Genomic DNA, 27,364 nt, shown 5'->3' with positions numbered 1-27,364 from the left:
ATAGCAGGAGAGGGTGGTTTCCTAGGAGTTTTGTGGTTGCCAGGGTTACACAACGACTCTTCTTGCCGTTAGTGTGTTGTGTCGGTGAAAAAGTTTAACTTTACTGTGTGTATTTTTATTCCTGTCTTAAAATGGATGACTTTGGAAGTCTAGAAGTCAGGTATGTCTCCGCTACAAATACACACATATATATTTTTTTACTTAACTACAATTAACGCACACCGTTAATGTACCGCTTTATACCAGTTGTGTACGTTATAGCAGTTAAGCTAGCTAATATTAAGATGCTCATTTGTTAGCATGGGGTGAAGTCAGGTAAAATGGGACACATAAGGTTTTACATCTTAGGCTCTTTAAATATTAGCACCCAGTCACCAAACATGTTATTGTCACATCATTACAAATGTCCTTTACATGAAACAGTCATTTTTATTGGTCTGAGATAACCAGTATGGCCACACCAAAGATATAAAACAAATATTAACTCTCAGAACTTGCCAAGTTAGCCATGTGGCTTTTTTTGTGGCTGACTTTCTCATTTTAGTAATGAGTCCTGCAGCTAAAACAGTAAGGGTACAACAACAAAATGGTTGCAGGATGTTGCATTTTATTAACTGTTTGACTTACAATCCAAATATTTTTACAATACACTTTACTTTTCAGGAGATAGGGTTTTGAGTGAGTGCTTAATGCAGTCAAGTAAAATGGGACAAAAAATTAAGTGAAAATGGGACATTTTCTGAAGTGAAACCAGCATGGTTTAGGCTCCCAGGTGCCATAAAATCATGGGTTTTGCTATAGTGTGCCACCCTGTCATATTACAGACATGTCTAGTATTTTTGTTAGTTAGAAAATATCAAAGATGAGTCCATGTCAGCCACAACAGTCCAGAGAAGGGATGAACAATAATATCAGCTTGCATCAGCTGATATTGGCTTTAAAATGAACTATCAGAGTCAGCCAACATGATTTTTTTAATCTTATTTTGCACACACATCCATCCATTTTTTCCCCTTATCCGGGGCTGGGTCACAGGGGCAGCAGGCCAAGCAAAGCACCCCAGATGTCCCTCTCCCCACTAATGCTTTCCAGCTCCTCCTGGGGGACCCCAAGGCGTTCCCAGGCCAGATGAGATACAGTATGTAATCCGTCCAGCACAACGAATGAATATTACATCCCTTAACAAGGATTTTATGTCATGTCTCCATCTGCTGGTGGGCATGCATAACATGATGTTAATTCCGCCACAGAAGACACTTGATGATCACTAAAATTAGGTTATATCGATAATATTGGCATGTTGGATATTGGCAAAAAATCCAATACCATGCATCCCTAGTCTAAAATAAGCCATCATTCTTATAAATGCACGTTGTAGACAGTATGGCACCGTGGAAACAGGCAGCAAAAGAACAGAGAAAACATGGCAGAAAAGTTGGATGATCTTTTTTAATGAAAGCCACAGGTTACGTTAATGATTTAAGAAATTCATGAGTGAACTGAAACATTGATTAAACCATTAAAAACATGAACAACAAACATGACTGTCCCATTTTACGTTACCAGTTATCCTATTCTACTTTAACATGTCATCAGAGTGAGGAAGGGGTACTCGCTGTGTTTGAAGGTCCAAAGTTGCTACAATATTTTACCTGGCAACATATTTTCTTCAAATATAGCAAAGAAACAAAATAAGTGCTAAAAGTTTTCAGAGTTTTGGGTGATTTTCTCGGTAAGCTACCAAAAAGTGTCCCAGATTACCTGACTTCACCTGACATATGGGTCACTGAGGTTAGCATACATGAGAGGCAAAAGTTGTGGCTGGCTAATATTCAGCTGTTTTACTCCTTCTAGGTGGATTCAAGGTTTTACAAACAAGACCATCGAGTTTGTCGACAACAAAACAATATGTTACACATGTGGAAGTCATATCTGTTTCCTGAACCTGGAGACAACAAAACAAAGTGTGTTTAAGAGTCCTGGCAGAGGCATCAGTGCACTGACAGCCAATGACAACAATGGGACCTTTGCTTTCTCTGAGGAAAAACTATCCCCATCTATATTTGTGTATGTTTTCCCTGAGTTGCAGTTGAAGAATGAACTCAAAGGTAAGATATTTTCTCGTAGCTGGGATCAATAGCTAGATCTATGCAATTGCTATGATATTGTCACCTGTAAGTTTTGTTTTTATCTATGATATTACTATATTTTTCTTCTAAGATGTATTGAGATAGTGTAGTTTGTTTGTATACATATCTCTTACATTCATTTTCACTAGGAACAGCACAACTGGACTACACATCTCTGACATTAAGTGATGGTGGTCCATATTTGGGCTGTTGTTCCTCTCTTCCAGACCACACCATAACAGTGTGGTAAGCCACCGAGAGCAGTACACTACCTTACATTGTGTACTTCATGTTTTCAGTTATGTTTATTTAGGCTGAGAAGCTCTGTTACTGTAATCATGACTGTGTGATGCAGGAACTGGGAAAGCGCTGAGCCAATTTGTACACAACCACAAGCTGGGCAGGGTGTCATTACTTTGGTCTTCAACCCTCTGAATTGGCTCCAGCTCTGTGCTCTGGGCACTACATCCCTCACTGTCTGGAATATTGAGAAGAGTGCCAGCTTTCATGTCCTGAAACCGAGGTAAAGCAGACCTGGCTGCACAAGCATGTAGGAGCAGTAGTAGTCCAATGAACACTGATAATATGTATGTCATATTTGTCGCACTGCAGTGTGATTGAGCTTCCAGCAACTGATGGTTCTTTTGTTGAGAGATTGGTGCCCACCTCTCATACTGCCAGCGACACAGTGCCCTATTTTGGTCCTGAGATGCCTCCCTCAGCCATCTCAGGGCTCAGGGGAGACAAGGCAGAACGCATTATGGTATTGCCTCATTGTTATTTACACACTAATACAACAAAACAAATACACTTTCACCAATTAATGTTTATTTAGGTGATACAGCTGTGATTATAAGATCTATTGGTTGGGAAAAGTGTTTGGTTTCCAGGTACACAAACAAAGATGAAATGTAAACTGTTACCCAACTCCACATGTGTTTACACAGACTAAACTGTGTACCAAGGCCAGGCTCACTCCTACTGCCATCTGCTGGACAGCCACATCAGAGCTTTACGTGGGCTGTGCGGAAGGCTTTCTGCTCCTTGTTGACCCAGAGAGTCTCTCTGTCTCAGTCCTCTTCAGCCCCACTAGTAAACAGACGCACACACTGGGACACTAGGACGGGGCAGATATTCAAAATATCACTGGGAGTGATTCTACACTTCTATATAAGTATTGCCTAATGTTGTTTTGTGTTTCACTTTTGCTCAGCTGTTGATGCCATTCCTGAACTCACACAGAGCAGCTTCCAAAGTTTAACCCTTAACAAGAATGGTTTGATTGCTGTGGGAAAGGTACAGGCCAATGCACCCATTAACATCTGTTTGGCTCACTGAGTATGACACATTCAGAATTGAATTAAATATAATACATTCATTCTCCTGCCAGTTGCTGATCTGATTTGCAATTTCAGGCATCAAGAATTCTCACTGACTAGAATTTAAAAGCACCTAAAAATGCTTATGTTTTACAGGAGAGTGTGGTGCACTGCCTGCAAATCAAAGAGACCAAGATCAGCATCACACAAACATGGCAATTAGAAGGACCTGTCACAAAAGTGATGTGCTCCCCTGACTATGAAACATTACTTTTATCTTCTTCTACTGTAAGTACTTCAGTAAACCACAATGTGTACATAAAAAAACACACAATAATAATGTTACTTGAGAGAAAAGGTGCACTAAAAGAAAATATTAGAAAATAACAGGCCTCTTGTTTTTCAGGGGCAAATTTATATGTTGAACCCAGCCCAGTCAGATGAGATTGTGAAAGTCCTGGATGTTCTCAGCGGCATCTTTGTGGCAGCAGCTTTGTCACACATTGACAAGAACATTTGTGTGGTAAAACATTTGTCTTGCTCAAGAATTACAGTGTCTCATGATGGCATGTGTAATTTAGTCAGTGTCTTTTAAGTAAGCTGTGATGTTTGTGTTCGCAGTCAGTGAGGGATTCGGGACAACTGCAGCAGTGGTCCACAGATGGCATTTGCCTTGGTTCTTTGTCTCTTCAAGCTGAGGTCAGATTCACAACATGTTAGAATTCAGAACATATCAGCAGTGTCATATTAATAAATTTGTTCTATAAGCATGTGAACATAAAGGAGGAAAATGTAAGTGAAGTTAAAACTTGTAATCTTTTTTGTTTAGGTGACAAGTCTGGCCTGCTGTCCTATTGCACAATACGCAGCTGTGGGAACGGTTTCAGGAAGTGTCCTCTTTATTGACCTGAACAGGGCGCAGCAACCTCGCCTGGTGCACCGTATTCATCTCTACCACACTCCTGTGGATCACCTAGTGCAAGTATCCTCCATCCCTGTGATGCCACAGAGTTTCCAAAATCCAAATTTATTTATAAAGCACATTTAAAAACAAGAACATATGACAAAAGTGCTGTACAACCAACAATTACAAAAATCTTTAAACAACACAATAGCCACCCTTAGACCAATGTAAAAGACAAAAGGGCAACTCTCAAACTGAATTAAAGCCAAGGAATAAAGATGTGTTGATTTAAATACAGACAGTGTAGGGGCCAGTAGGGGGGGAATGTGCTTTCACTTGCTTTCTGGACCAGCTGCAGGTGTGTGAGGGAGGCCTGGCTAACATCAACATAGAGGCATTACAGTGGTCAAATCAGGTCGAGATAAAATGTATGACCCTTACAAAATCACTAATGATAAAAAGGACTTGACCTTAGATAAGAGCTTAGATTTGGTCACTGAGTTTATCTGTTTGTCCAAATGAAAGTTTTAGTTTAACACAACACAAAATATCTCATCGCACAAATTATCTGCAGTGGTCGAATTGAGGGGGGATGAGGGGAGATGCCATCCCCTTTGTTAGAAAATTGACCAAAAAGCATCCCCCTTGTTATTCTAGAATCTGTGTGTGTAGGTACGGATGTAATTTGAGGGTGGGACACAGGGGACATGTCCCCTGCACTTCCTGTATCTGTGCCCTCTGTCCCCCGCACTTTTTACAGACGTTACAAGCATTCAATTCGTTTTTAACATGTGTTAACATGTTTTTCCGAGCCGTCTTTAAACGCACCACGAGTAGACTGTGCCAGGCGCATACACATGCTGTCATGCTGTGATCAGAATCACTTGCACACAGACGAGAGGTGGGCTGCTGACTGAGCAGTGCTGCTGTATGTTCAGCAAACCAGCAAACAAGAAGCAAAAAACCTTGCACAGTTTCTTCCAAACAAACCGTGTAAGTTGAGTAATGCTGTTGCATGTAGATAATGTTACCTCAATGATGACTAATTAATAGATGCCAATATATCAAGTTAAGCTAGTAAACAAGAACACTAATGTTATTGTTAACTATGTTAAATACCTTGGTAGCTAGTTTCATGCTAGGAAAAAACCCACTCCTCCTTAATAAGAACTTGTGCTCACTATTGCTTTGCATATATTCTTTAATCTTTATTGCCACAATAGAAAGAGCAGGGTCAGGGAGGAGACAGTGGACCAGAGGCCAGCAAAGATGATCATGCAGGGTTCTCACAGGTGAGGAGAGATTATAACTGGCTGAAAGAAAATATCTAGAGCACAAAAGTGACTGTGCGATTAATTTCCACAGCTATGTCACCACTACTATTCCTAATTCTATTTATTATTTTGCTTTGCACATTTATTATCTATATTATTGCAATAGATAGACGAGGGACAGGGAGAAACCAGGCAGGTATCAGGACAGGGACCTGACAGCAGCACCAATTATCAGCCCAAGGCTTCACAGGTAAGGAGAAATTACAACTGGCTAAGGAAATGTCTATAGGATAAGAGTGAGTCTAAGATTAATTTTCACGGATATTTCAGAACTACTCTCATTTATACTCTAAAATGTTTTTGTCTGTATTGCAATAGCAATACTACTGCATTATTTGTGTTTTAAAGGCAGCAGGTATAGGTCATGCCATTTTTCTTTATCTTGATTAATTTTGCACATCTGTGCTGTCATATTTGATTATGTGTGCACGCAAAAAAATCAAAGCTACATTGCATCCCCCTTGTTAAAAATTAACAATTCGACCACTGGTTATCTGTACCCAAAAAACGCAGACAGGACAACTGCTCTTCCACATCTGCTCAGGACATGTCACATTGAGTAGTTACATGCTGTCTTACTGTGTGCATGTATTATATTTCTGTGTATGTGTGTGTGTTTGTGCTTCTACAGTTTTGATCAAGAGGGGCACTATCTTTTCACCAGTGCCTCAGATTCACACATCTATGTACTAGATGCAAGGCCATCAAAGAGGTTTTCAGTCATAGGATACACAGGTAGATACTATGCTGTCCTGTTTGTACCAAGACACTTTACATATCAATGCAGAGGTCATTCGAGCTTTAAACTGATATAGCTATGTACCTCTGTAACACTTTAACTTGAGAACAAAAATGTATTTGGTTATTTTATGTCTAACTATTGAAAGATGGAGTGAGGTCAAGCTCACCTGCATCCTTCTGTCATTTTTCTTTCTTTTCCAGTTGTTCCTGGACCCATTTTGTCACTTTCCACTCAGTGCATCAGGGACTGTGAGCAGGTGAAAGTTCTTGCACTGTGCACTGGACAGAAGGGCAAAAGTCATGATGGTAGCCTGCTCACATTGCTCTCTCTGCCTGCGATGGACCTTACAGGTACAGCACTGATGGAGTAGATTCATGTCCTTCTTATTCTCTGGATTTTTGTTTTAATTGAGGGCATTTGTATCTGGTACAGATGAGATAGAGCTGTTCGGAACAGAGAACCAATAGGTCCAGTGGCTCCCATTACCTCTCTGAACTAACTGGTGAGGACAGTGTCAAGATGAGGGTCTTCTTGGACACATTATTCGTAAGATGATGTGGTGATAATAACCCAAACAAACTCGGACAGAGGCCAGGGAGGTCCACTGGAGACATGGGAGGTGTGATGTTGGGACATTGAACTCTAGGTGAGGAGAGGTTTACAAGGGGATCAATGGTATTAAACCAATTTCAAGGATTGTGCCAGTTGGTAAAAATGAATGATCGCCTGTAGCTTCCTTTACTTCAATGTTACATAACATTTCAGTCATAAATAATGAGTTACAGTTTTACGAGACTTCCATTTGCCTTCTGTTCTTATTGTTATAAGGCTGGGAATCCCATGATTCATCCATGGGAATGCTCAGACAGTGGACTTCAGATTGTTTCCAAAGAGAAAACCACAGCCAGAGACATTAACTTAACTGATTAATAGTACTCAGCCAGACATTTTTATCCAATTGTTTAGACATGATGTCACTAAAAATGTTAAAAAGAGAGAAAAACAACTGAACGGTGTACAGAAACACGCCCACTGTTTATACAGCCTGTAAAACTGTGCTGAGCAAGACCATGAGACAGATAGGTCTCAAGAGGAAAGTGCAAACAGTGCGTCTAGGGAGTGGCTGCAGATGAGACTTGTACCATGCACAGGTTAAAACATGCCTGTGTGTTTTAAGGTGTTATCTACATGATAGTTAGAGGTATATTAGGCTGGAATGGTCTGCTAATGTTTTTTAACAATATCGCTAGCAAAAATGAAAGTGACAGCCAATTCCTTCTTTGTTTGCTTGATGTTTCGCCTCGCTGTATTTATGATTTTTTTAGCCACTGTGTTGTGACTTTCATAGCTCACTCTTGGATGTGTGCTTATGGTCTTTAAGTCCTGACCTCATCTGCGCAAAGGTCAGGGTCTTACCACCACATACTTCTAGTGGGTCATAAGGGATGATTGAGAGGGAGAACTTCAGTATGAGTCCATACATTGTTTTTAGGAAAATCCTGCATTGTATATCTTTAAAATCGCCAATAACATTTGATCTTAAGTTGTCTTGTATAACAATGTTTATAGAGTCTTTCTATATGTGGTGTGTTTTATATGCATGCTTAAGCTGATGCAGCACCTCTGTAAAAAGCCCTCACTATTATTGTAGGTGTGTGTGATAAGCAAGCTGTAGCAGCTGATTGATGACGTGTCCTTTCTTACCTATAGGTCCAGATTGTGTAGACCACCATGGTTGTCTGTCTCCTCACATCCTCAAAGTGTCCAGATATGAAGTGCCTCAACCACTTACATCCTGTGTACTGGGAGACAGTGAGGTCTTTGCTTACTGCCACAAGAGAAAAACTCTTCAGTGCTTTCGGCTTCCTCAGGTTTACTGCTGCCAAATGTGACAGATTATGATCCTTATTCTCTCATCATCCACCTAAAATATCACTGATCATTATTATTATTATTATTATTATTATCATATAGAAACAGTGACAGTGATTAACACATTACTGTGCTTCCTGATTTTGTCCAGGACACAGATGGCTTCTCCAGTCAACAGGTGGTCCAGCTCAAGCCAGAGCAGGAAGTGAGGGGTCACCCTCTGGGCCCTGCCTCTCCCATCCTGTCTCCACATCAATTATGGCTGGCTTCTGTGGGCCAAGATGGCCTCCTACGCATCCGAGAAACTGCTTCCATGGTGGGAGCTCATTTTGTTTTGTTTGTTTCTGAATCAAGTTTTCATTCTCTGTGGTTACGATGCTGTTGCTGCACGTACAGGGGCGGTACACTGAACTGCAGTGTCATTCATGGCATCTGGGTGGAGTTCGGAGCGTGTCCTTCTCTGCAGACAGCCAGACCCTCCTCACTGCTGGCTTTAAAGATGGCTCTCTTGTGTGTGCTGATCTCAGGTAAAGCAACAAGCAGTCTGACATGCTTACACAATGCAGTAGAGGGAGCTGTTGCTCTCAGTAGTGATGCCACCCATATACAGTTTGGTATAATGCACATTAAACAGTATTTCCTCTCTTTGCGTCGGCCTTGGCGGACAGTAGTAAATAAATACAACTGAGGTGGTGGGTCAAGGAGGATCATGGTCGTAATCTGCAGGAAAACAAAGATCCAATAAATTTAACAGCCCAATCTCCCCCCTGAATCAGATCACATTCTACATCTGGCTCCTCTGCTTGCTCCTGCCCGCTATTGTTTTGATGTGTAAAAATATTTTCCGCAGCCCTTACTACTTGTGAGAACACTGTTTTTTTAATGTTCCAGGAATTGTATTTTTTTCTCCAATATTTTGTTGGGTCGCCATATGTCTTTGTTTATTGTGGATATGGGAATTTTAAGGACAGGTCTGATTTATTTTGAGTCAATCCCATATACACACTCCTGCTGTCTTAAATACTCAGTAGCGCACTGAAGTCACAGCTGGAATTAGCCCGTGATAAATACGCTATTTACTCCTGTTTGAATAACATTTGCAAAAAATACAGTGCTTAGCTGTTTTATGAAATAATAAAACAAACAAACTATAAAAAATGATATATGTGTGAACATTTTTTAAAGATTTGCATCTTCAGTGGGAAAAAATGAGCCTTGGGGCTGAGTGCCACAGACGGGAACAGAAGTTGGAAATTATAGAGGAATGAAGTAATTGCACAGTTTCTTTGGTCTTTTCATTTTGATTTGTCGACGAATAAAACTGTAGAATATGGTCAGCCTTATCCACTGATGTTATTCTACTCTTACACTTGATGATTTATAGATATATTACAAATAGAAACTGGCTACTTGATGGATTATATCATAAGGCAGAAAGAAACAGCATGATTTGTTTTTGAAAGATCATATGAAATGGTTAATTCTGTAATTATTTGGTCTTATGGATCATCATTAGACCTCTATGACAAATATCTTCATATATCTACTGTGATATTGTGTATATATTGTGGATTCTATACAGACTTAAAGGTGTAACAGCTGGTAAGGTGAATGAAGCTACTGAGTACAGTCAGTCTATGGATCATTTCTTGAAGACCATAATCAACACAGAGAATCCCGTCCTCATTAACCTGCCTGAGTGGGACCAAGAGTCTCCTGCTGGCACTGAAAAAACAGCGGAAAGGGAGGTAAATTATATTTTTATGTTCTACTTTAGCATTTAATTAGTGCTATGTAACAGTTACTATGTTTGTTGCTTTGCCATGCATTAATATTGACATTCATGAAGGTTGTAATGTTCAGTTATACTGAGCTGTTTTTTTAATTTTAGTATCCCCTCATTGTTATATATGTGGTGGAAAAAATATTAGAAACACTGCAGCAACAAAATTCAACAGCACCACAGACTTTAACCTCTAAAAGGATGAAACACCACTCTAACACAGGTTCAACAAAAATATTGTGTTACAGACTTAGAATGTTGATCAAATTTGTCAGCTTACTGGACAGCAAAGTATTTTGGCATTGTAGCTCTTGTAAGTGTGAGGCATCCCAGACTATAATGATAAATGTGAATTGTTTGTAACAGAGCTGTTTCAAAAATGTACAGCTCTGCATTTTTTGTTCTTATGCAAGGCACCGTGATACATCTGAAATGAATATTACACAATTGATAGATACTAAATTATGTTATTTATTGCCTATGCAAAAGCCTTGTTTATTACTTAAAGGGCAAGTTCAGTATTTCACAACTTACACCCTATTTTCCCATGTTTTTGTCTCTTAGTGACTAATGGGAACAGCAATTTTTGAAACTGATCCAGTATTGAGTGAGACTGCTGCAGATGGTGGTGGCTAAACAGGCTGCAATGTAACCATTAAAGAGTAAGATCCTTTCTGTTTATCAAAAACAGCCCCCAGAATTGCTGTCACCAATCACACCAGACTCCATTTGAATAAACATTAATTTTATCATTATAAAACACACTTCCTTCTAAATTTACAAAAACAAAATAAAACTCACAAAAGCTATCTTGGCTCATCTTTCGACTGTTCCAACCATCACTAACTCTGGTTCAGCTGAAATAAACCCTTAATACACCTGGTTTAATGGTGACAATATGCTGGCTCTATACAAGCTATAATGACTGTTTATTTAAATGGAGTCTGGTGGAATTGACAATGGCGTTTTCAAGGCTGTTTCAGGTGAAACATGAAGAATCTTAATCTTACAGAAAGGTCAGTCACTATAGGGATGCTTTTAATTATTGTTTTTAGACAATTGAAATAATAGTCAATGGATGTAAACTGATGATGTTAATATGCTCTGATTGGTACTCGCTCAATACTGAACCAATTCTTCAGTCAATTAGACACAAAACATGGGAAAATTGGGTCCAGGTTGAAAACTACTGAACTCACTCTTTAATTAGATTAACATTCTAACAATGTGTCAAAGCAAATGCATTTATGTTTCTATATCTGTGTATTATTTATTTATCCATGTTGTTAACACTCTGTAGGTCAGTGGTGGAGCACAGACTGTGGATGTGACAGAGCAGGATGAGAGTTATAACAGCCTGCTGTCTGCTCCTCCTTCACACCCCACCTGGCTGGAGAGCAGGCGAGAGGCGGTCAGTGACTAGCATGCTATAATATTTGCGGTGGTGGCATAAGATGTGAATAATGTAAACTATGTTTAGAGACTTCTCCCAGGTCTCAGCGGTGTTGCAGGTGGAGGATTTCGAAAGTGCCCATTGCACCTGTGTGTGATATCTTGCCATGCTGCTTTTGGCGAACAGTTTCTCCATGCAGCAGCTTGATTTATCGCCTTGTACTATAGAGTGAGAAAATCAACCAATTAGCAAATAGCAGATAAGCATTTGTAAATAAATGTACAATACGTTGTCACCTGACAAAGCTCCTTGATAACAATAAATGATACTGAGGGTGTGGCAGTCTTTGTGGGTTTACACCTCGCTGCTAATCACACATGGGAAACGGGCAGAGACATTTTCCTGCCTGCTTGTATGCCGCAACATGCTTTCTAATCTGACTCACGTTTTCTTCGAACACTTCTGCTTAATTCAAGCTGCATCATGTCAAGTGATAAAATGTTGGATAGCATATAATTAATCTTTTTTCCTCATGTTGTAAAATGCATCATAATTAACACACTGTGTGTCTGCGAGACATTTGGGTTTATCTACAGTAGGAAGGTGGGCAGGTGTTGGGAAGTTGACATAAGTGTACGCACTTTAACACTAAATGATTCAATGAATATCTGACTTGTTTTTTCAATCTGTTCTTTAGGTTATGAAAGAAGAGAATGAGCAATATTCTGAGACAAAGAAAAAACTGAGGAAAAGTCTCAAAGAGTTACGTGACACTGTGAGTTTGTTTTTCAATCTGCGCTTGAGACAAGAGTCATAAGTTCCTAAGCAGGAAAAAGGTATCATGACAAACACAAAACAACATCCCATAGTGCATGTACGTAAGCATGTGAGTGCTTTTCAGTTCAAAAAGACTTATCCCTGTAATTACATGCAGCAGGTCACTACCAGGGCAACACATACACACAGTAAGTTAGGGGGCAAAACACGTCATAACAAAACCAAAGCAGAAAGATAAAATAAAATGCATAAACAAGCTATGAAGCCATGCTGATGTCAACACTGAACTGAAAGTATCTGATATGCTTGAAGTCCATCATTAAAAATATGTATCATTTCAACAAACAGGTAACGTTTGTAGTTATGTTTTGAACATAACATGAACGATGACTAAACTGTGTGTATTTCTTGTTGTCAGATCCAGGAGATGATGCGTGAAAATGAGAACGACCCAGATGCCGAGCGCCTGGAGCAACAGGAGTTCAACCTGAATATTGAGGAGCAGAAGAGACTGGAAGAGCAGGAAGTTACTCGTGTAATGCACACATACAGTACACACACATTAATGAAGAAGAAGAAGCACTTTATTTATCCTTAATGGGGACATTTTTTCCATAGATAGTGTAAAAGAAGTGGACATAGCCACTGTGACATCACCCATTAGTTTATCATTTTGAAGTCTCAAGTTTTGGATTTTTGTCATCCCCATTTTGTGTTTTTGTGGAGTATACGCCTTGCTACAGCTCCACGAAACAAAATCACAAAATATCAAGAAAGGTAATATTTTTTTAGACCTTTTTTGTTACTAAACTGAAAAATAGAACCACATCTTTAAACGAACTAAAACTAGCTTAATTGCCTTGTAAATTCATCGTGAAACACACTTAATTTAAACTGTTGAAACAAAATAAATTCACCAAAACCGTCTTAGTTCATCATGCTAGTCAACTAGTTCGTTCGTCCTCTTTTCCAGCAGTCACTAACTCTGGTTTGGTCGCAATAACCCTTAATTCACCGAGTTAGATGTGGAAACATGCTGTTTTTCCTGTGGTCTCTCTGCCGTTGTTGGCCAGCTGTTTGCAGTCCTGTAACATTATCCCCACCACTGGCAGTGGTTTCTCTGTTCAACTACCTGCTCTTTGTTCCAAGAGTAGAGACTGACCTCTGGTGGTGTGTGCTGTGCACTACATGCAACACATCCTCAGTACAGCCTTTCAGTATGAGTTTAATAGAAAGATAAACACCTGTATTTTTGATGTTAATAAAAATCCATATGTCGGGATTTCTGAATACCCTGGTATACTCTAATACTGCAATACTGCCCAAGCCTAGCCTCTATTCTGATTTACAGGTTGCTGTGATAATTTGTTAATCACAAGGTAGCCATGTTTAAAAGCATACCCTGCTTTATGACATGTTTACTGAGGTTGTAAATCAAGTGAGAAATATTGTCATTGTTTTAGAGACATCTACACAGTCTGAAGTGTTTTGGTTTTTTTGCAACCAGTGGAGGTTTAAGGACTCTCTGCATTGGCTTCACTTTTTTAGACCTTGAGGCTACATCCATTTCTTTTATGAAGTCAGTGAGTGTCACACTGAAATACACGCTTAATGGAGAATGGCTGTGATCCAAACAGTTGTGGGTTTGGCACCACTGCAGTGCCCAGGAGGTGAACTGGCACCTCTCCAGCTACCAGTCCACAATCCGGACTTTGGTATGTTCCGGACATGAACTGCCCACCCTCTGGTCCCCAAGCCAAGTCTCTACAGACTAAGCCACTGCTGCCCCCAGTGCAATGTATTTTTCAACTTGGTTTGAGCTCATGATGGTAGTAATTTTTAATGCGGTCACATTTTAGGTGCGCACTGAAGTGGAATGGGAGATTTTATCAAAATGGTACCTCCGTGATGTCCTACAGAGAGAATGCTGGGATTCTTTGAAGGTCAAAGGCAAGGCCATAAAGGTGGGATGACAAACACAGTGAAGCGTTACATTTCTTATTTATCACAGCATGTTATGATCTGTACTAAGAAATATGAATCGCTTCTGGCTTTCTACCACAGGCCTTTCATTCTGACCATGAGGTGAAGAACTACCCTTTGAAGGAGCGAACAGGGAAGGAGCTGGAGGACCTTCGCAGGGTTCAGAATACAAGGAAGACTGAAGAGGCTGCTTGCACCGTAAGCAAAACTACTCCACAGCCCTGAGCTGTATGTGGTTTAGGTTCTTGTTAATGCCGTAATGAGGAGCACATGTGATGAGCCAGAATGGATTAGATGATATATTTACTGTTTTTAATGTGGAACAGACAGGCAGCATGCAAACATCTTCTCAAAGCTGTGATAAGGCAGCCTCGTCAGTATGTGGGTTTTCACACTCTGGAAATACATTTTATGGCAAAACCATTCAAGTCAAAACAGGTTTACAGCTGGAAAATAATTTGATGCTTTGAATCACGCTCCTACATCTGACCTTTCACTGTTGTAACTTTTTTAAATGCTTGAAAACCTGCCAGTCCGCTGGTGTCGAAACTTTTCTAGATTTACAGCCATGTGGCCTGAAGATGGTTGTTTAGATAGCTCCCTTCACTGCAATATTCTTAAGATAAAGTTTATAATCTTATGGCCGCAGAGTTGATCCTCAACATTTATTTCTGCTCTCTTATTCAAAATATTTCCCCACCTTCCGACTGCAGCAGAGCAGCGTAAAGAAAACTTCCAACACAGTGAGTGCGAATGAGGACAAGCTTGGGGAGGAAAGCCACGAGGCAGAAAGTGCTGCTGTAACAGGAAGTTTCACCGCCAAGTTGGGATATTCAAATCCTTACATCTACAATCAGTTCTGCCTGCAGACTACAGAGCAGAAGATCAACCAGATAATTCTGCTACAGGTGGGAACCTGCTTAAAAACTGCTTTGAACTATATTATATCATAATAAAACACACACTTAAGCCAAAGATGTGAACAAGTGAAATAAAAAGCACATGAAAATGAGTGATTTAAAAGAACTGACAGCTCAGTCACACATGGTTGTTGTCATAATGATGATAAATATTTTTTCTTTGCCTGATTTCACTCGTCTCTGACTGTAGGATGTGATTTATAACATCAAGACATCTTTCAACACTGAGTTTGACGCCGTGCACAAGCAGAAGGTGCAGGAGCTGAACCGTGTGAGAGACAGGAACAGACAAATCCGGGACATCATGCTGAAGCTGGACATGAATGAGAAGCTGTGGGAGCCTAGCCTGACCATCAGCGAGCAGCCAAAGAGGCTGCTCACAGTGGATGACTCTGAGGTTACCGACCTCCTCGTGAAACATCCAAACAGTTGACAAAGTTCACACATAGTTCAACAAACAAAGAGTACATGTCGAGCTACTCTGTGGTTTGTTTGTTTGTTTTAGTAAATTGTGAAATACTGTATGGTCATTACCGTATGGTTTACCAGAGAAATATGCACCTTTGTCCCATTCTAGATAAAAGCAGAGAAGTTTCTCACCCCAGAGAAGAAGGAGGAGGAGAGGAAGAAGCTGGAGGAGCAAAAACGTCTGGCTGCCGAAGTATGCTGCCATAAAAAATGTGTTTTTGTTTTGCAACTCTTGTTTGTCGCCATTAACAAATTCCTTAAATACTTCCATATATGAAAACAGCATCCATGATTATTGTTGACAACAGTGGGAGTACATTTATCAGTCCTTTACCAAAAAGAAATGAAATATATGTGATTTATAGAAAGGCATAAATATAAGCAGTTCACTTGTCTTATTAACAAAATGTCTGTCTTTCTGTTGCAGGGTGATGAAGTCAGAGACAGGGCTCTGGACGACATGATGGATGGAGTGCTTGAAGTGAAAAAAGAGGACATCTTGAAAATGGTGGGTCAAAATATTACAATTTTTGTGTGCGCATTTATAATAAAATAGATGATCCTATACATATATTTCCCATAAAATAATATATAAAATGGTGGACTTTTTTCCTGTGATATATTATGTATTTACTTGTTTGCTCAGTTATTTCGAGACAATTTGAAATACTTTTTTTTTTCAAGAATCAAGTGATTTAGTCAAGAAAATCTGCAACTGTTGTAATAATCTATTAATTGTTTAGTCATTTTTCAAGCAACAATCCTGAACATTCTCTGGTTTCAGTTTCTCGAATGGGAAGATTTGCTGATTCAGTAAACAGTAAACCAAAGATTTTTGAGTTTTAAAAACAATCTTTATAAGAAATACCACAAATTCTTTAATAAATATTTCTAAAACAAGACATTTGTTCTCCTTGGGCTGTTGAGAACTATAATGGGCATTTATTTGAATTAATGGTCCGCAGTTCTCTGACAGATTTATAGAATAAAATATTAATCTGTGAAATCAATCGCTAGTTTCAGCCCTAATGTAAATGTAGTTTTTTTTAATCATTATTAGGTGTAAATTTATTATATAATTAGATCACAGGGTATGCAAAGAGTTTCCGTCTGAGAGAGAAAGATTGAAAAGCAGAGCAGAGGAAAACCCTTCGCTACCTCCTGCAGTTGTTTCTCATGACGTACACTAAACACTACATCTCACTGCAGCCAAAATACTCAATGCTCGCACGAGAAAGCATTAATTCTCTCCCTTTAGGCAAATGATGTCTTAGGTTTGTTTTGTACTTGACATACTTTTCTGGGCAGCGTCAGTTGAATTAGACAAATCAGCTTGAAGTGCACATAGTTTCTTTTGAATTGCCTCCACAGGAAATACCTCTGCCTGAGTTTGTTTTGAGCAAACCTGACAGCCAGTGGACTGAGGAGGAGAAGAAAGCCTTTAAAGAGAATGAAAAGAAAAGCAAAGACCTGAGTGAGGAGAAGGAGAAATACAAAAAGGTGCTACAGAAGAAACATTCACAGTTCTGTTTTGCTACTGTCAGAAATATAGTTATCATGTGATCAGTGATCCATATCAATCATCTGTGAACTCTGTGATTACAGTCACTGGAAAATGAAATGAAAAAACTGCAGGCGTCCAACAGGGATGCAACCAAAAAGTTGGATGACACGTTGACGAAGCTGTTTGAGAAGAAAATGAAATGTGAAATGACTATTTATCAGGTGAGCCAATGCACAGGTACACACAGTACATGCATGTGATATTTCTTTATTTTAATGTATTTTATTTATAAGGACATCACACATTAATCAAAATTTCTGTAAACATGCAGTCCTTTGGCAAGATGTTTTGAGACAAATGAAAGGATAAAATTCACTGGACAAAGATATAAAGACATAAAGACAGCATTAACTACAGCAAACAGAGATACTCAAGATGGTACAGAAGCCATGCAAACCAACAAGCAACAGCAAAGCATCAGTACAACACAATAATACAAACAGCATGTGAGCACAAACAGACATGAACATGAAGTACCAACACACAGATTAGCATTACATGCAGACATGCCGAGCAGCAATAGTAATTATGTAGGTCTCAATAAAATATTAAAACATACAGTTACAGGTCAGCAACATGGTCATTTGCACTAACACACAAGCTATGCGACACAAAATTAGCCATGCTGTTGATAAAATAAATATTGCATACATACCCATACAGAGTTGGCTGCCTGGCAGTGGGCAAAGGACGGAAAGCAAGTCAGCAGCATGTAAGCCAGAAATAACAACAACAGTGTAGAAATGTTCACATGTCTGTTTGTCCAGAAACCAGGTCTTGAGCCTTTGTTCGATGGTGTGATAGGCGTTACACATTGACAGACTCATTACACTTAAAGCTAATCTGCGTCACGTTGTTTCCTTTTGTTTTCTCATTTTCCTCACACAGGATGAAAGGCCCTCTGTTCTCATTGTGGTTTTCTCCTTAAGATAATTGGGAGAGATGATATCTTGTGTATGTGTCTTCTTCACAAATACTGATTTAATGTTGTTTTTGATGTGTTTTACAGGAAGAGCTCAAGATTACCTATCTGGTTTATTCAGTCCTCACAGAAGATGAGATGAGAAACCGAGAGCTGGAGCTCAAGCTCAAACTTGAAAAAACGTTGGCATACAAGGTCAGAAAACTCGTAATAAAACAGAGAAAAACAGTAATGCTGAAGGAATTTATCACTGGCAGCCTTGGTTTCTGTTATTTGTCAGACACCTGAGTAAATGGCAGGGATGTTCTTCTTCCAAATTCTAGTTTAATATCTTGCCATCACTCAGGCGTGTTTTGCAAGAGCTAACCTGTGCGCCGCTCTCATTTCAAGAATGCCAGTGGCTAGTTATCATACACGCTGCTCCCGTGTTATTGACCCGTATTTCTCTGACAGGATGAAATTGCCGAGGAGGTGAAGAGACATGAAGAGGAAGTGGAATTGTTTCAGGAGGCCTATGACAGCCTTGTAGCTGAGGACAAAGTAAGCCAGCTGGTAAAACACTGAAATCATTTTGACTGTAAGTGATGGTGCACATACATTGATATAACATCCACTCATGTCTCCAAAGGTTCTTGACAAAGAATTCAGGAGGGAGTTCTTTGATGTACCAAGCAATGTGGTTGACCAACTATATAAGTCATTCAAGCGTAGACCCAGGTGGGTGATACTTACCTCGATGTCCACACACTGTAAGTTGTAAATTAGCTGCTCAGTCACTGCACACTGTCTCTTATGCCTCAGGGTTCAAAAGATAAAGACCCAGACCGACAACAACAACTCCAGCCCGTTTAAAAACCAGCGTCTGTGTGGCTCTCTGGCTCCTGATGCACTCGGCAAAATGTTGAAGGCCGTGGAGGAGCTTGATACTCCGGAGAATGTACCAGCAGGCTTAAGCCCATTGATCTGGGAGAGGTTTCGTCTTGTCCGCAAAGCAAAAATAGAGAGTGAGCATAAGGTAAAATGAGGACATGGAAATGTTAAAGAGTGGAGAGAGACACAGACAAACATTGCCAGTCAGCTGAAATACTGACAGAGGCTTTTCACACTGGAAATATACAATTAGCATTACATTTTATAGTCTGTTAACAAACTTTTTTGTTTTAATCTGCATCCTATTTCCTCATGTTTTTGTGTCTCAGTAACTAATGGAGACAACAGTTTAAATTAGTCCAGTATTGAGTGAAAGAGCTCCAGCCAGCAGCATCAAAACAGGCTGCAATGTCACCACTTGGGGGGTGTTCGCACTGTTAGTTTACATCCACTGAAAGAGCTTGTTTTTGCCACTGATGGGCTCGAATTACTTTCTAAGTGTCTTACAAAATTACAGAGAGGATCCCTACAGAGATAGACCTTTCTGTTAAAGGGTAAGATCCTTTTTGTTTAACCAGAAACCCATAGAACCCCCCAGAAATCATTTAAATAAACAGTAATTTTAGTGTGTATAGACATATCTAACTGAGTGAATTAAGGGTTTATTTCAACCAAATAAGGTTGATGCAACAGTGGAAAACTAAGATGGCTTTTTTTTCTCTATCAACTTAGAATGAGGTCTATTTTACATTGGTAAGATTACTGTTTATTTAAATGGATTCTGGTGGGTTTGGCGACTTTGGGGCTGTTTCTGGTTAAAATGATCTTACTCTTTAACAAAAAAAGGTTGTCTCTTTAGGGATCCTTTCAATAATTTTAAAAACACTTACAATAACAGTGTGAGCCTGTCAGTGGCAAAAATAAACACTTTTAGTGGTGTATTGACAGTGCACAATACCCCCTTTCACAGCTGCTAGCTGGACCAATTTTAAAAATCATTCATTAATCACAGACTCAAAAAACATGGGAAAATAGGGCCCAGGTTGAAAAATACAGAAGTTCCCCTTTAAATCTTTTTAATTGCAATTGTAAATTTATATTGCCAACATTATATTTAAGAAACTTTACCAAATTATTGTGTCTCATTTGTAGTTGTCTGTTTACTCTTTGACATGTCTTCTGCAGATCAAAGTAAAAGCTCTGACTATTGCTGAGATGTATGCGTTCCTACAGAAGAAGAGAGATGAAGAGAACGCCGCTCTACAGGAAATTAAAAATCTCTCTGACGGACTTGAAAGGTATTACTGCCATGTTGTCACTCCTTCTGATTATCATCACTCATTAAGGATGAACTGAGAGTATGGCACTCAAGCCATGACTCATAAATATGAGAATTTGTCTCATTGTCTGAAACCTGTAACAATAGTAAAAGGTGATATATTAAAAGTAAATGTTATTTATTGTATTTCTTGAATGAAGAATGATCCTCTAATGATTTTGTTGTCCTGCTTCCTTCTAGTCTGCATAAGGAGAAGCACCGTTTCCTGATGGACATCATGGTCCAGGTCCTGCTCAAACAGGGCCAGGTGGAGGTGTCCACCACAGACCTGACTCCTGACTACTCTGCCTCTGTGCTCCTTCACATGAGTGTGGTGGAGGACCTCAACAAAACCATCAGGGTAAGCCTACACGACCAGACACACTTTCACAAAACTAGGATATATATTCTTATGAGGGATCTGTGTGTCAAGTAATTATTATGCATATGATCAGACGCTTGGAGAGCAGAAGGTTGCCTCCATGGTGGAGTGCAAAGACATCCGTAAGGGCTTCATCCAGCTGCAGTGGGAGGACAGGATGATGAGGATGCAAATAGAGGACCTCAACACCAAGGCGAGGGACATCCAAAAGTTAAGACTCTCTGAGAGGCAACGGGAAGTAAGTTTAAAACATTATCATGTTTTTTTTGTTTTTTTTCTCAGCTTCCCTCTGAGACATGGATTTATTTTATTCTCAATCAAATCCTGTGTAACACTTTCTGAGCAATAATGCTATTGGATTGTAATTAGATTTGACCTTGTACATAATTTATGATAATTACATGTCAGAAACTTCCAAGAAGCTCAGCATCTTCTCGAAAAGGCATTAAAGTCTCCATTTATGGTGAAACTTTAACCCCGTTAGAATTTCTGGCCAAACCTCAGTCGCTGATATCAAGGCAGGTATTTTGGTTTTGGCAGCATGAGATGTTTTGCGAGCAGAAAATTGTTACCATCCCCGAACACAGATGGATCATCTTTTGTTATCAGAGACACACACCCTGCTCACGTAAGCTCCCCACCCTATTTTTTTCTTCTTCTTTCCGCATGTTTGAAAAGCGTATAGGTGGAGGCTGCTTAAATATACTATAACATACTTGTGCTTTCTTTACTCCTACTTTAAGATCTCTGACATGCCTATACAATATTTAAAAAGTGTAGAAAACTGAAAGCTTCTTTTCTTTGTTTGGCAGCAGATGCCAATCTAAGGCGTGAACAGGCAGTTTAATAAAAAACAGACCACAAATGCTGACAGGAAGATACTTTGCTCCAATCTGTTAACCCCTTCATACACATTATAAAACACGAGGAATTCCACATGTTGTTGATATGAAAAATAAGAGAGGTGGTGGTTGTGCAGTGAAGAAATACATAAAAATCATGAGTCATCCATCAATTTTATTTTCAGCAAGTCGATGAGCATGGCACACACGGAGTCACGTTTCCAGGCCTGAGTGCCAGTTTCCTCTGGCAAAAGGTTCAGGTAGCTCTGCTGTGGCGTGGCATGCAGCTTCCTGTCATTGTTTAGCCCCCCTGAAACCCTGAGAGGAAAAGAAACTTTAACTATAAACAAATCCGTCCGGAGTGATCCTGAATACTTTATGATGAAGCCGTTTTTCCATGACTGTTGTCAAAAGATCTGGAGCAGACACTTAATGTTACTGCTCCTTTTGTTTTATCTTTACCTTTGTTAAAGGTTATTATTCTGTTAATCCCTTTTCTTTTAAGTATCTCAACAAGACAGATCAAAACAGTCGCGTGTCCAAGCAAGTTTCCACTCTTGAGAAAGAGATGGATTTCCAGGAAAAGGTAACAAAAAACTAAAGACGTGATCTCATTAAATGGCTCTGTATTTTTTTACTTTCTATCCCCGACTGTTAATATACACATTCTGCTCTACTTGTAGACTCATCTTAAATATGTGCAACATCGCATAAAAAATATCAAACAAATTAAAAGGCAGGCGGCAATGAAAGCTAAGAAGAACAAAACTGTAGAGGAGCAGCTACCGGACATGCAGATGACCGTGGCAGAGAGGAGACACGTCTGTAAAGCAACAGGTAATAATCATTTCAGCTCACTGCAGATGCAGCTTTCAGAACCCTTATCTGACTGATAATGTGACTTGTTTGTTGTTCAGCTTCAGAGGAAAATCAGGCGGCTAAAACAGAGGAGCGCTACAGAGAAATCGTTCAGAGGAAGAACTTGGCGGACTTTGCCAGAGAGCAGGCGGAGGATCTGGCTTTCCTCTGGGCAGAGGTCGAGCGTCTGAGGATGAAGAACTTTCCTTCGCTCAATCAGCTGAAACACAACTGAGCGAAGCCTTCTCTTCAACAGATAACAGTTTCATTTACACCTCTTTAAGCAAGTAAACTTTACAACTTAAGCTGAGAATAACAATAGCAGCAACAAATAAAACAATAACATAACTCAGGATGTTTGAAATGTGTTCTCATGTAGTCATTTTGTATACTGATGACACAAATAATGTGTGTTAAAGCATATTTATTAGGTGGTGAAGTCCTCTTCTGTGCGGTCAAAGTGCAGGATGCCATCATCCAAACCAAAGAGATCAATCAGTTCCGACAGGCTGGCCTTTCGTCCGTCTACAGTGACGTCTGACTGGAGCTCATACAGTGCAGCCTGAGCACAACTCCTCCACTTGTCAATCAGGGTTTGGAGCTGCGTTAAGTCATTCTGGGGAGAGAAACAGGGGATGTGTGATATCAAATGACCACTTTAACTCAAAATAAATCAAAATGTTTATGTGAAATGTAGCTGATCACCTTGCTTCTGTACATTTTCACCATCTTGAGTCTGCGCAGAGTCTCCGCCTTGTCTTTAACCTCCTTCCTCAGCTGGTCTCGTTGTTGTTCAAAGCCTTTGGAAGGAGGATGTGGTGGTTTGGGACTGGCTCCAGAAAACTTCTCACTCCCTGATGTCTCTTCATTTCTGTTTACATCAACACTGGGCACGATCAGTGGAGGGTTATTAACCATGTCCCGGGAATCTGCTGAAACTTGTCGGCCATCATCCTCCTCCTCATCAACACAAAGGCGTTTGGCCACAGAGAAAGGCGAGGTGAAGGAGCGCCTTGTTCTCTTCAGCCTCTCCTTCAGCGAGGAGCTCAGCTTCTGATGATGCTGCGGAAGTCACAGTGAATGAATGACAGGGCACAGAGAGCAGTTCTGACATAAGGTTTAATAACTCTGACGTGACATTAACCAGCTAACTTTACCTGACTAGCAACGTTAACGTGCAAACAAACTGCAGCTGAACCTACCTTTTCCTCTTTGTATTCACAGGGGCTTGACTCCACCGAATCACACGGTGATGAGTACACAGACTTTAATTTGGCAGCTTTAGGGGTGATTTCCATCGGTGACACTTACTCATCTGAACTTTACTGAAACAGTAGAAACCTTCGGGATACAGAGTTAGCTTAACGACTTTTAGCTAGTCACATAGCTTCTCATCGACAATCACGTAAAAACAAAACTAACACCAACACTCAAACACACGTACTAATAAGCACTTTCGTAATATGTAATAAACAACTAACAGGTTTTTCAAAAAACTCGGACTAAGATACAAAAGTGAACGCGGTGTGAGATACTTCTGTTTTCCTTATTTTTGAGACTCAAGCAAACCTCCGAAGTCAGTGATTGGACAGAATTTGATGACGCATTATCGAAGAGAATCTTGGGAGCTGTAGTTGTTGCCAGCTAAACATGTTTCAGCACAAACCACAGCTTTAAAACGACTTTATTCAAGAAATTGAATCACATCCAAAAGGCTCTCTCCTCTTGTTTTGGTAAAATTATGCATACAAAATAACTTTTGACAAAACAAAACTGAACTTCATTTCTGTATTTTAAACTACACAGCCCACAAGCAGTGGAGGAGTGGAAATAAATGTGATTACTGTAGCCTACTTAAAAACATTTGACGTGTTGCACTTTACTTAAGTATTTCAATTTAATGCTACTTTCTTCTTACTTCTACCCTGGTACATTTTGGTGGCAAGTATTTCTACTCTTCCCTCCACTGCAGTTGTTGTCAGCTAAATATGTTTCAGCATAAACCACAACTTTAAACTCAATATTTCGACTTTATTCCACAATCACATCCAAAAGGCTGAGTCATCTGTCTGTTCTGGTTTTGGTAAAATTATACATATATAATAACTTAAGTGCCACTTGTGTTGCAACAAAACTGAACTGAATTATTTATTTTAAACTACAGATAGCCCGCAAGCAGTGTGGAATGTAATTTACTGTACTCATGTACACTTTACGTATTTGCACTTTCCTTAAGTATTTCCATTTTATGCTACTTTCTACTTTCTTCTACCCAACTACATTTTGGTGGCAAATATTTCTGCTTCTTACTCCACTACAGTTGTTGTCAGCTAAATATGTTCCATCATAAACCACAACTTTAAAACTCAATATTTCCACTTTATTCCACAGATTTAATCACATTCAAAAGGCTCCATCATTTCTCTGTTCTTGTTTTGGTAAAATTATACATATATAATCACTTAAGTGGTACTTGTGATACAACAAAACTGAACTGTATTTATTTATTTGAAACTACAGATAGCCCACATAGTGGAATGTAAGTACACTTTTGATATACTTGAACTTAACTTAAGTATTTCCATTTTATGATACTTTCTACTTCTACCCCACTACATTTTGGTGACAAATACTTCTACTTTTTACTCCACTACAGTTGTTTGACAGCTTAAGTTACTTTGCAGATTTAGATTATTAATACAAAATATAGATAAACTGATAAGTTATGATGTATTATTGTTGTGGGATAAGCCAGAGGAATATAAAGTACTTAAAACAAGCTCCACCTTTTCCAGCAGCAACAATAAAGTGATGAACACATCAGTGCAACACTAATTATAATCATATAACATAATACATATAATTATGAAATCTGCCATTTTGTATAATTAGTACCCTATCTTTTTTAGCTATTGACACTCTAAGTATAATATGATGCTAATACTTTTACTTAAGATATAGTTTGAGCACAGGACTTTGACTTGTAAAAGAATATTTCTCCACGGTTGACCTTCTACTTTTACCTACAGGGCAGTTGCTTAGTACAATACAACAGAGTACAATATAGCAACAGTAATAATATAGCAACTGAAAATAATGATTTTACGACAGAAGGGATTGCTTTAGTGAGATTAAAAAAAAAAAGTGAGACACTTTTTCTCAAACTGCTCAAAGGACGTAACAGTAGCAATGACTGTGGCTTCTGGGCAGTTTCATTGTTGAGGCAGTGTTACTTGGTGCTGCCTGTTACTAGGGTCGACTCATGCTGTGATTCAGCCCTTCTCATCCGTTGATTCATCTGTATTAAAGGATTTATTTTAAACTCCTGCAGGCAGATGTATTCATCGTTTGCTGAAGACTGTTTTGAGACTTGTCCAGATATCCTACGTTATTTTTAATTGTGTTTTTCTGTAGCCGAGAGGAAAAAAGGTGTGAATTAAAACCTGCTCCTGCCTAGACTTGAGCTTCAGTACTTGGCAGTCTGTTATAACACACCTGAGGGAATGGGGATTTTTAACATTTTATGTTGATGAATCTTGCAAGGCTGGGGGTTGGGGATAATTACTGTGTGTGTGAGTCAGGAGACTGTTTTCTGTACTTTTTAACGTTTGAGCAGTTGACATGAAATATTGTGTTTGCTCCTCGGCTCTGTGACTGTAGCGAAGGTGTGGGGTTGTAAGAATCTGGAGTCTATGTGAGATTTGAGTGAGAACGGCAGCTCTGTCATCAAAGCAGGTGTGTGTGCTGAGCACTCATAAATAAGGGTACGTGTTATGTTTGTGCAGGCGAATAAATCTTCTCAAGAAGCACATATGAGTCAGCAGTAGGACATTGTTGCTCTGTTAACACCTAATATAGTCCTGTCCTGTAGCTGAGGAGTACATTGTGAAGATGATTGTCAAACACACCAGTCCCGTCCCCCCCTCCGGATGACGTGCACAGACTGCAGTGTTGTCACTTGATTTTGTTGCCTGAAAAGGTTTTTAGGCTTTGAGTTAATGGGTTATTTTTATTTCCTGTTGATACTCTACGATGAAAAGGTGCCAAGTCTTGTCTGCAAACACTTCCTTATCTTCCAGGTCTGCATAACATAACATGGTTTCTAAATAGCAACACAATAAAGATCTGTAACACAGATTCCCTCGACAAGACACAGACACAAAATTACCTAATGATACAGGAACTTGTAGTTGATATTGTCTCTCAGTGGTGCCAACTTATTACAAATGTGCAAAGTATCTAATAGCTAAAGCAGCAGACATGCAGTAAACCTTTGGGTCTTTTTCACAGTGGACATTTTGAGTTGTCAGCACAGGTGCTATAAAGTGCACTAACAATGGCTGTGTTTTATTCAAGTGCTCCAGTAAATCATGACTGTGACATTGAACCAGCATGCGCAGCACCAGAACCCTGAAACCAGAGCAGCTAACAGGAATTTTAGCTGCTCTGAGACTTTATTTTTACACCTGTGCTTCCCCTACTGTGACATGTCAGAATGCTGTCTGTGAAGAAGAACTATAACTATTATAAAGTGCTTTTGAAATGGCAGTTTGACCCATAGCCTGCTGATTGCTGTGCTGGTTTGGATGATTTCGAAATATCCCCCTGAAGGATTTTTCTGCTGAGGTCAAAGAGTGGGGTAATTATAAAATACTGTGTGTTAACCATAAATCAAAAGTTGCGTTCCTTTCAGAAATAACAGTCCTTCCATTTTGGACATTACATTCTGTACACTGCCACATAGCGCTTCTCTCTATGCCTGTTATGCTCTCAGTCTGATCATATTAGTGCTAATTTCATTATGAGTATATCTCTAATGTTCCCTGATTAAAAAATACCTTTATTATTAGTCTATGGATTAAAATAAAAGCAGCAAACCCTCCAAATTTCAAAGCTGACTGGAGCTCTACCTTGAGAAATTACTTTAAAGGAGACCACCACCTAAATTAAGATTTCCAAAATGTTATTTCTGTGTTCTAGGAAA

The 27,364-nt window shown here is 39.4% G+C and overlaps 2 protein-coding genes across 3 annotated transcripts; one reads left to right on the top strand and one right to left on the bottom strand.

Annotated features, from left to right (window-relative positions):
* The first annotated feature begins 32 nt into the window (after positions 1 to 32).
* cfap43 (cilia and flagella associated protein 43) lies at positions 33 to 22,618 on the top strand. Of its 2 annotated transcripts, none has more exons than XM_049600083.1 (38): positions 33 to 160; positions 1,855 to 2,108; positions 2,279 to 2,375; positions 2,485 to 2,652; positions 2,742 to 2,892; positions 3,077 to 3,221; positions 3,343 to 3,425; positions 3,605 to 3,736; positions 3,855 to 3,971; positions 4,070 to 4,147; positions 4,278 to 4,426; positions 6,318 to 6,421; positions 6,629 to 6,778; positions 8,139 to 8,299; positions 8,452 to 8,616; positions 8,697 to 8,827; positions 9,883 to 10,048; positions 11,384 to 11,494; positions 12,174 to 12,251; positions 12,672 to 12,788; positions 14,113 to 14,217; positions 14,318 to 14,434; positions 14,953 to 15,144; positions 15,347 to 15,553; positions 15,734 to 15,817; positions 16,052 to 16,132; positions 16,996 to 17,124; positions 17,230 to 17,349; positions 18,198 to 18,305; positions 18,564 to 18,650; positions 18,739 to 18,827; positions 18,912 to 19,125; positions 20,166 to 20,278; positions 20,500 to 20,659; positions 20,754 to 20,918; positions 22,028 to 22,108; positions 22,206 to 22,359; positions 22,440 to 22,618. In XM_049600083.1, the coding sequence occupies exons 1-38, from the start codon at positions 132 to 134 to the stop codon at positions 22,613 to 22,615; spliced, it is 4,968 nt and encodes a 1,655-aa protein (XP_049456040.1). In that variant the 5' UTR covers positions 33 to 131; the 3' UTR covers positions 22,616 to 22,618. The 2 variants fall into 2 exon arrangements, with proteins under 2 accessions (XP_049456040.1, XP_049456039.1); XM_049600082.1 differs by having other exon boundaries at positions 14,950 to 15,144.
* Positions 22,619 to 22,628: 10 nt separating this feature from the next.
* Positions 22,629 to 23,992, bottom strand: sfr1 (SWI5-dependent homologous recombination repair protein 1). Its single transcript, XM_049600108.1, has 3 exons — positions 23,583 to 23,992; positions 23,086 to 23,442; positions 22,629 to 22,996 (listed from the first exon to the last, which is right to left on the bottom strand). The coding sequence occupies exons 1-3, from the start codon at positions 23,676 to 23,678 to the stop codon at positions 22,808 to 22,810; spliced, it is 642 nt and encodes a 213-aa protein (XP_049456065.1). The 5' UTR covers positions 23,679 to 23,992; the 3' UTR covers positions 22,629 to 22,807.
* Positions 23,993 to 27,364: the final 3,372 nt, after the last annotated feature.

The sequence above is a fragment of the Epinephelus fuscoguttatus genome, linkage group LG16 (assembly GCF_011397635.1).
Source record: "Epinephelus fuscoguttatus linkage group LG16, E.fuscoguttatus.final_Chr_v1".
Lineage (NCBI taxonomy): Eukaryota > Metazoa > Chordata > Actinopteri > Perciformes > Serranidae > Epinephelus > Epinephelus fuscoguttatus.
Note: the sequence above shows the minus strand (reverse complement) of the source record. Positions and strands in the feature narration are given on the sequence as shown.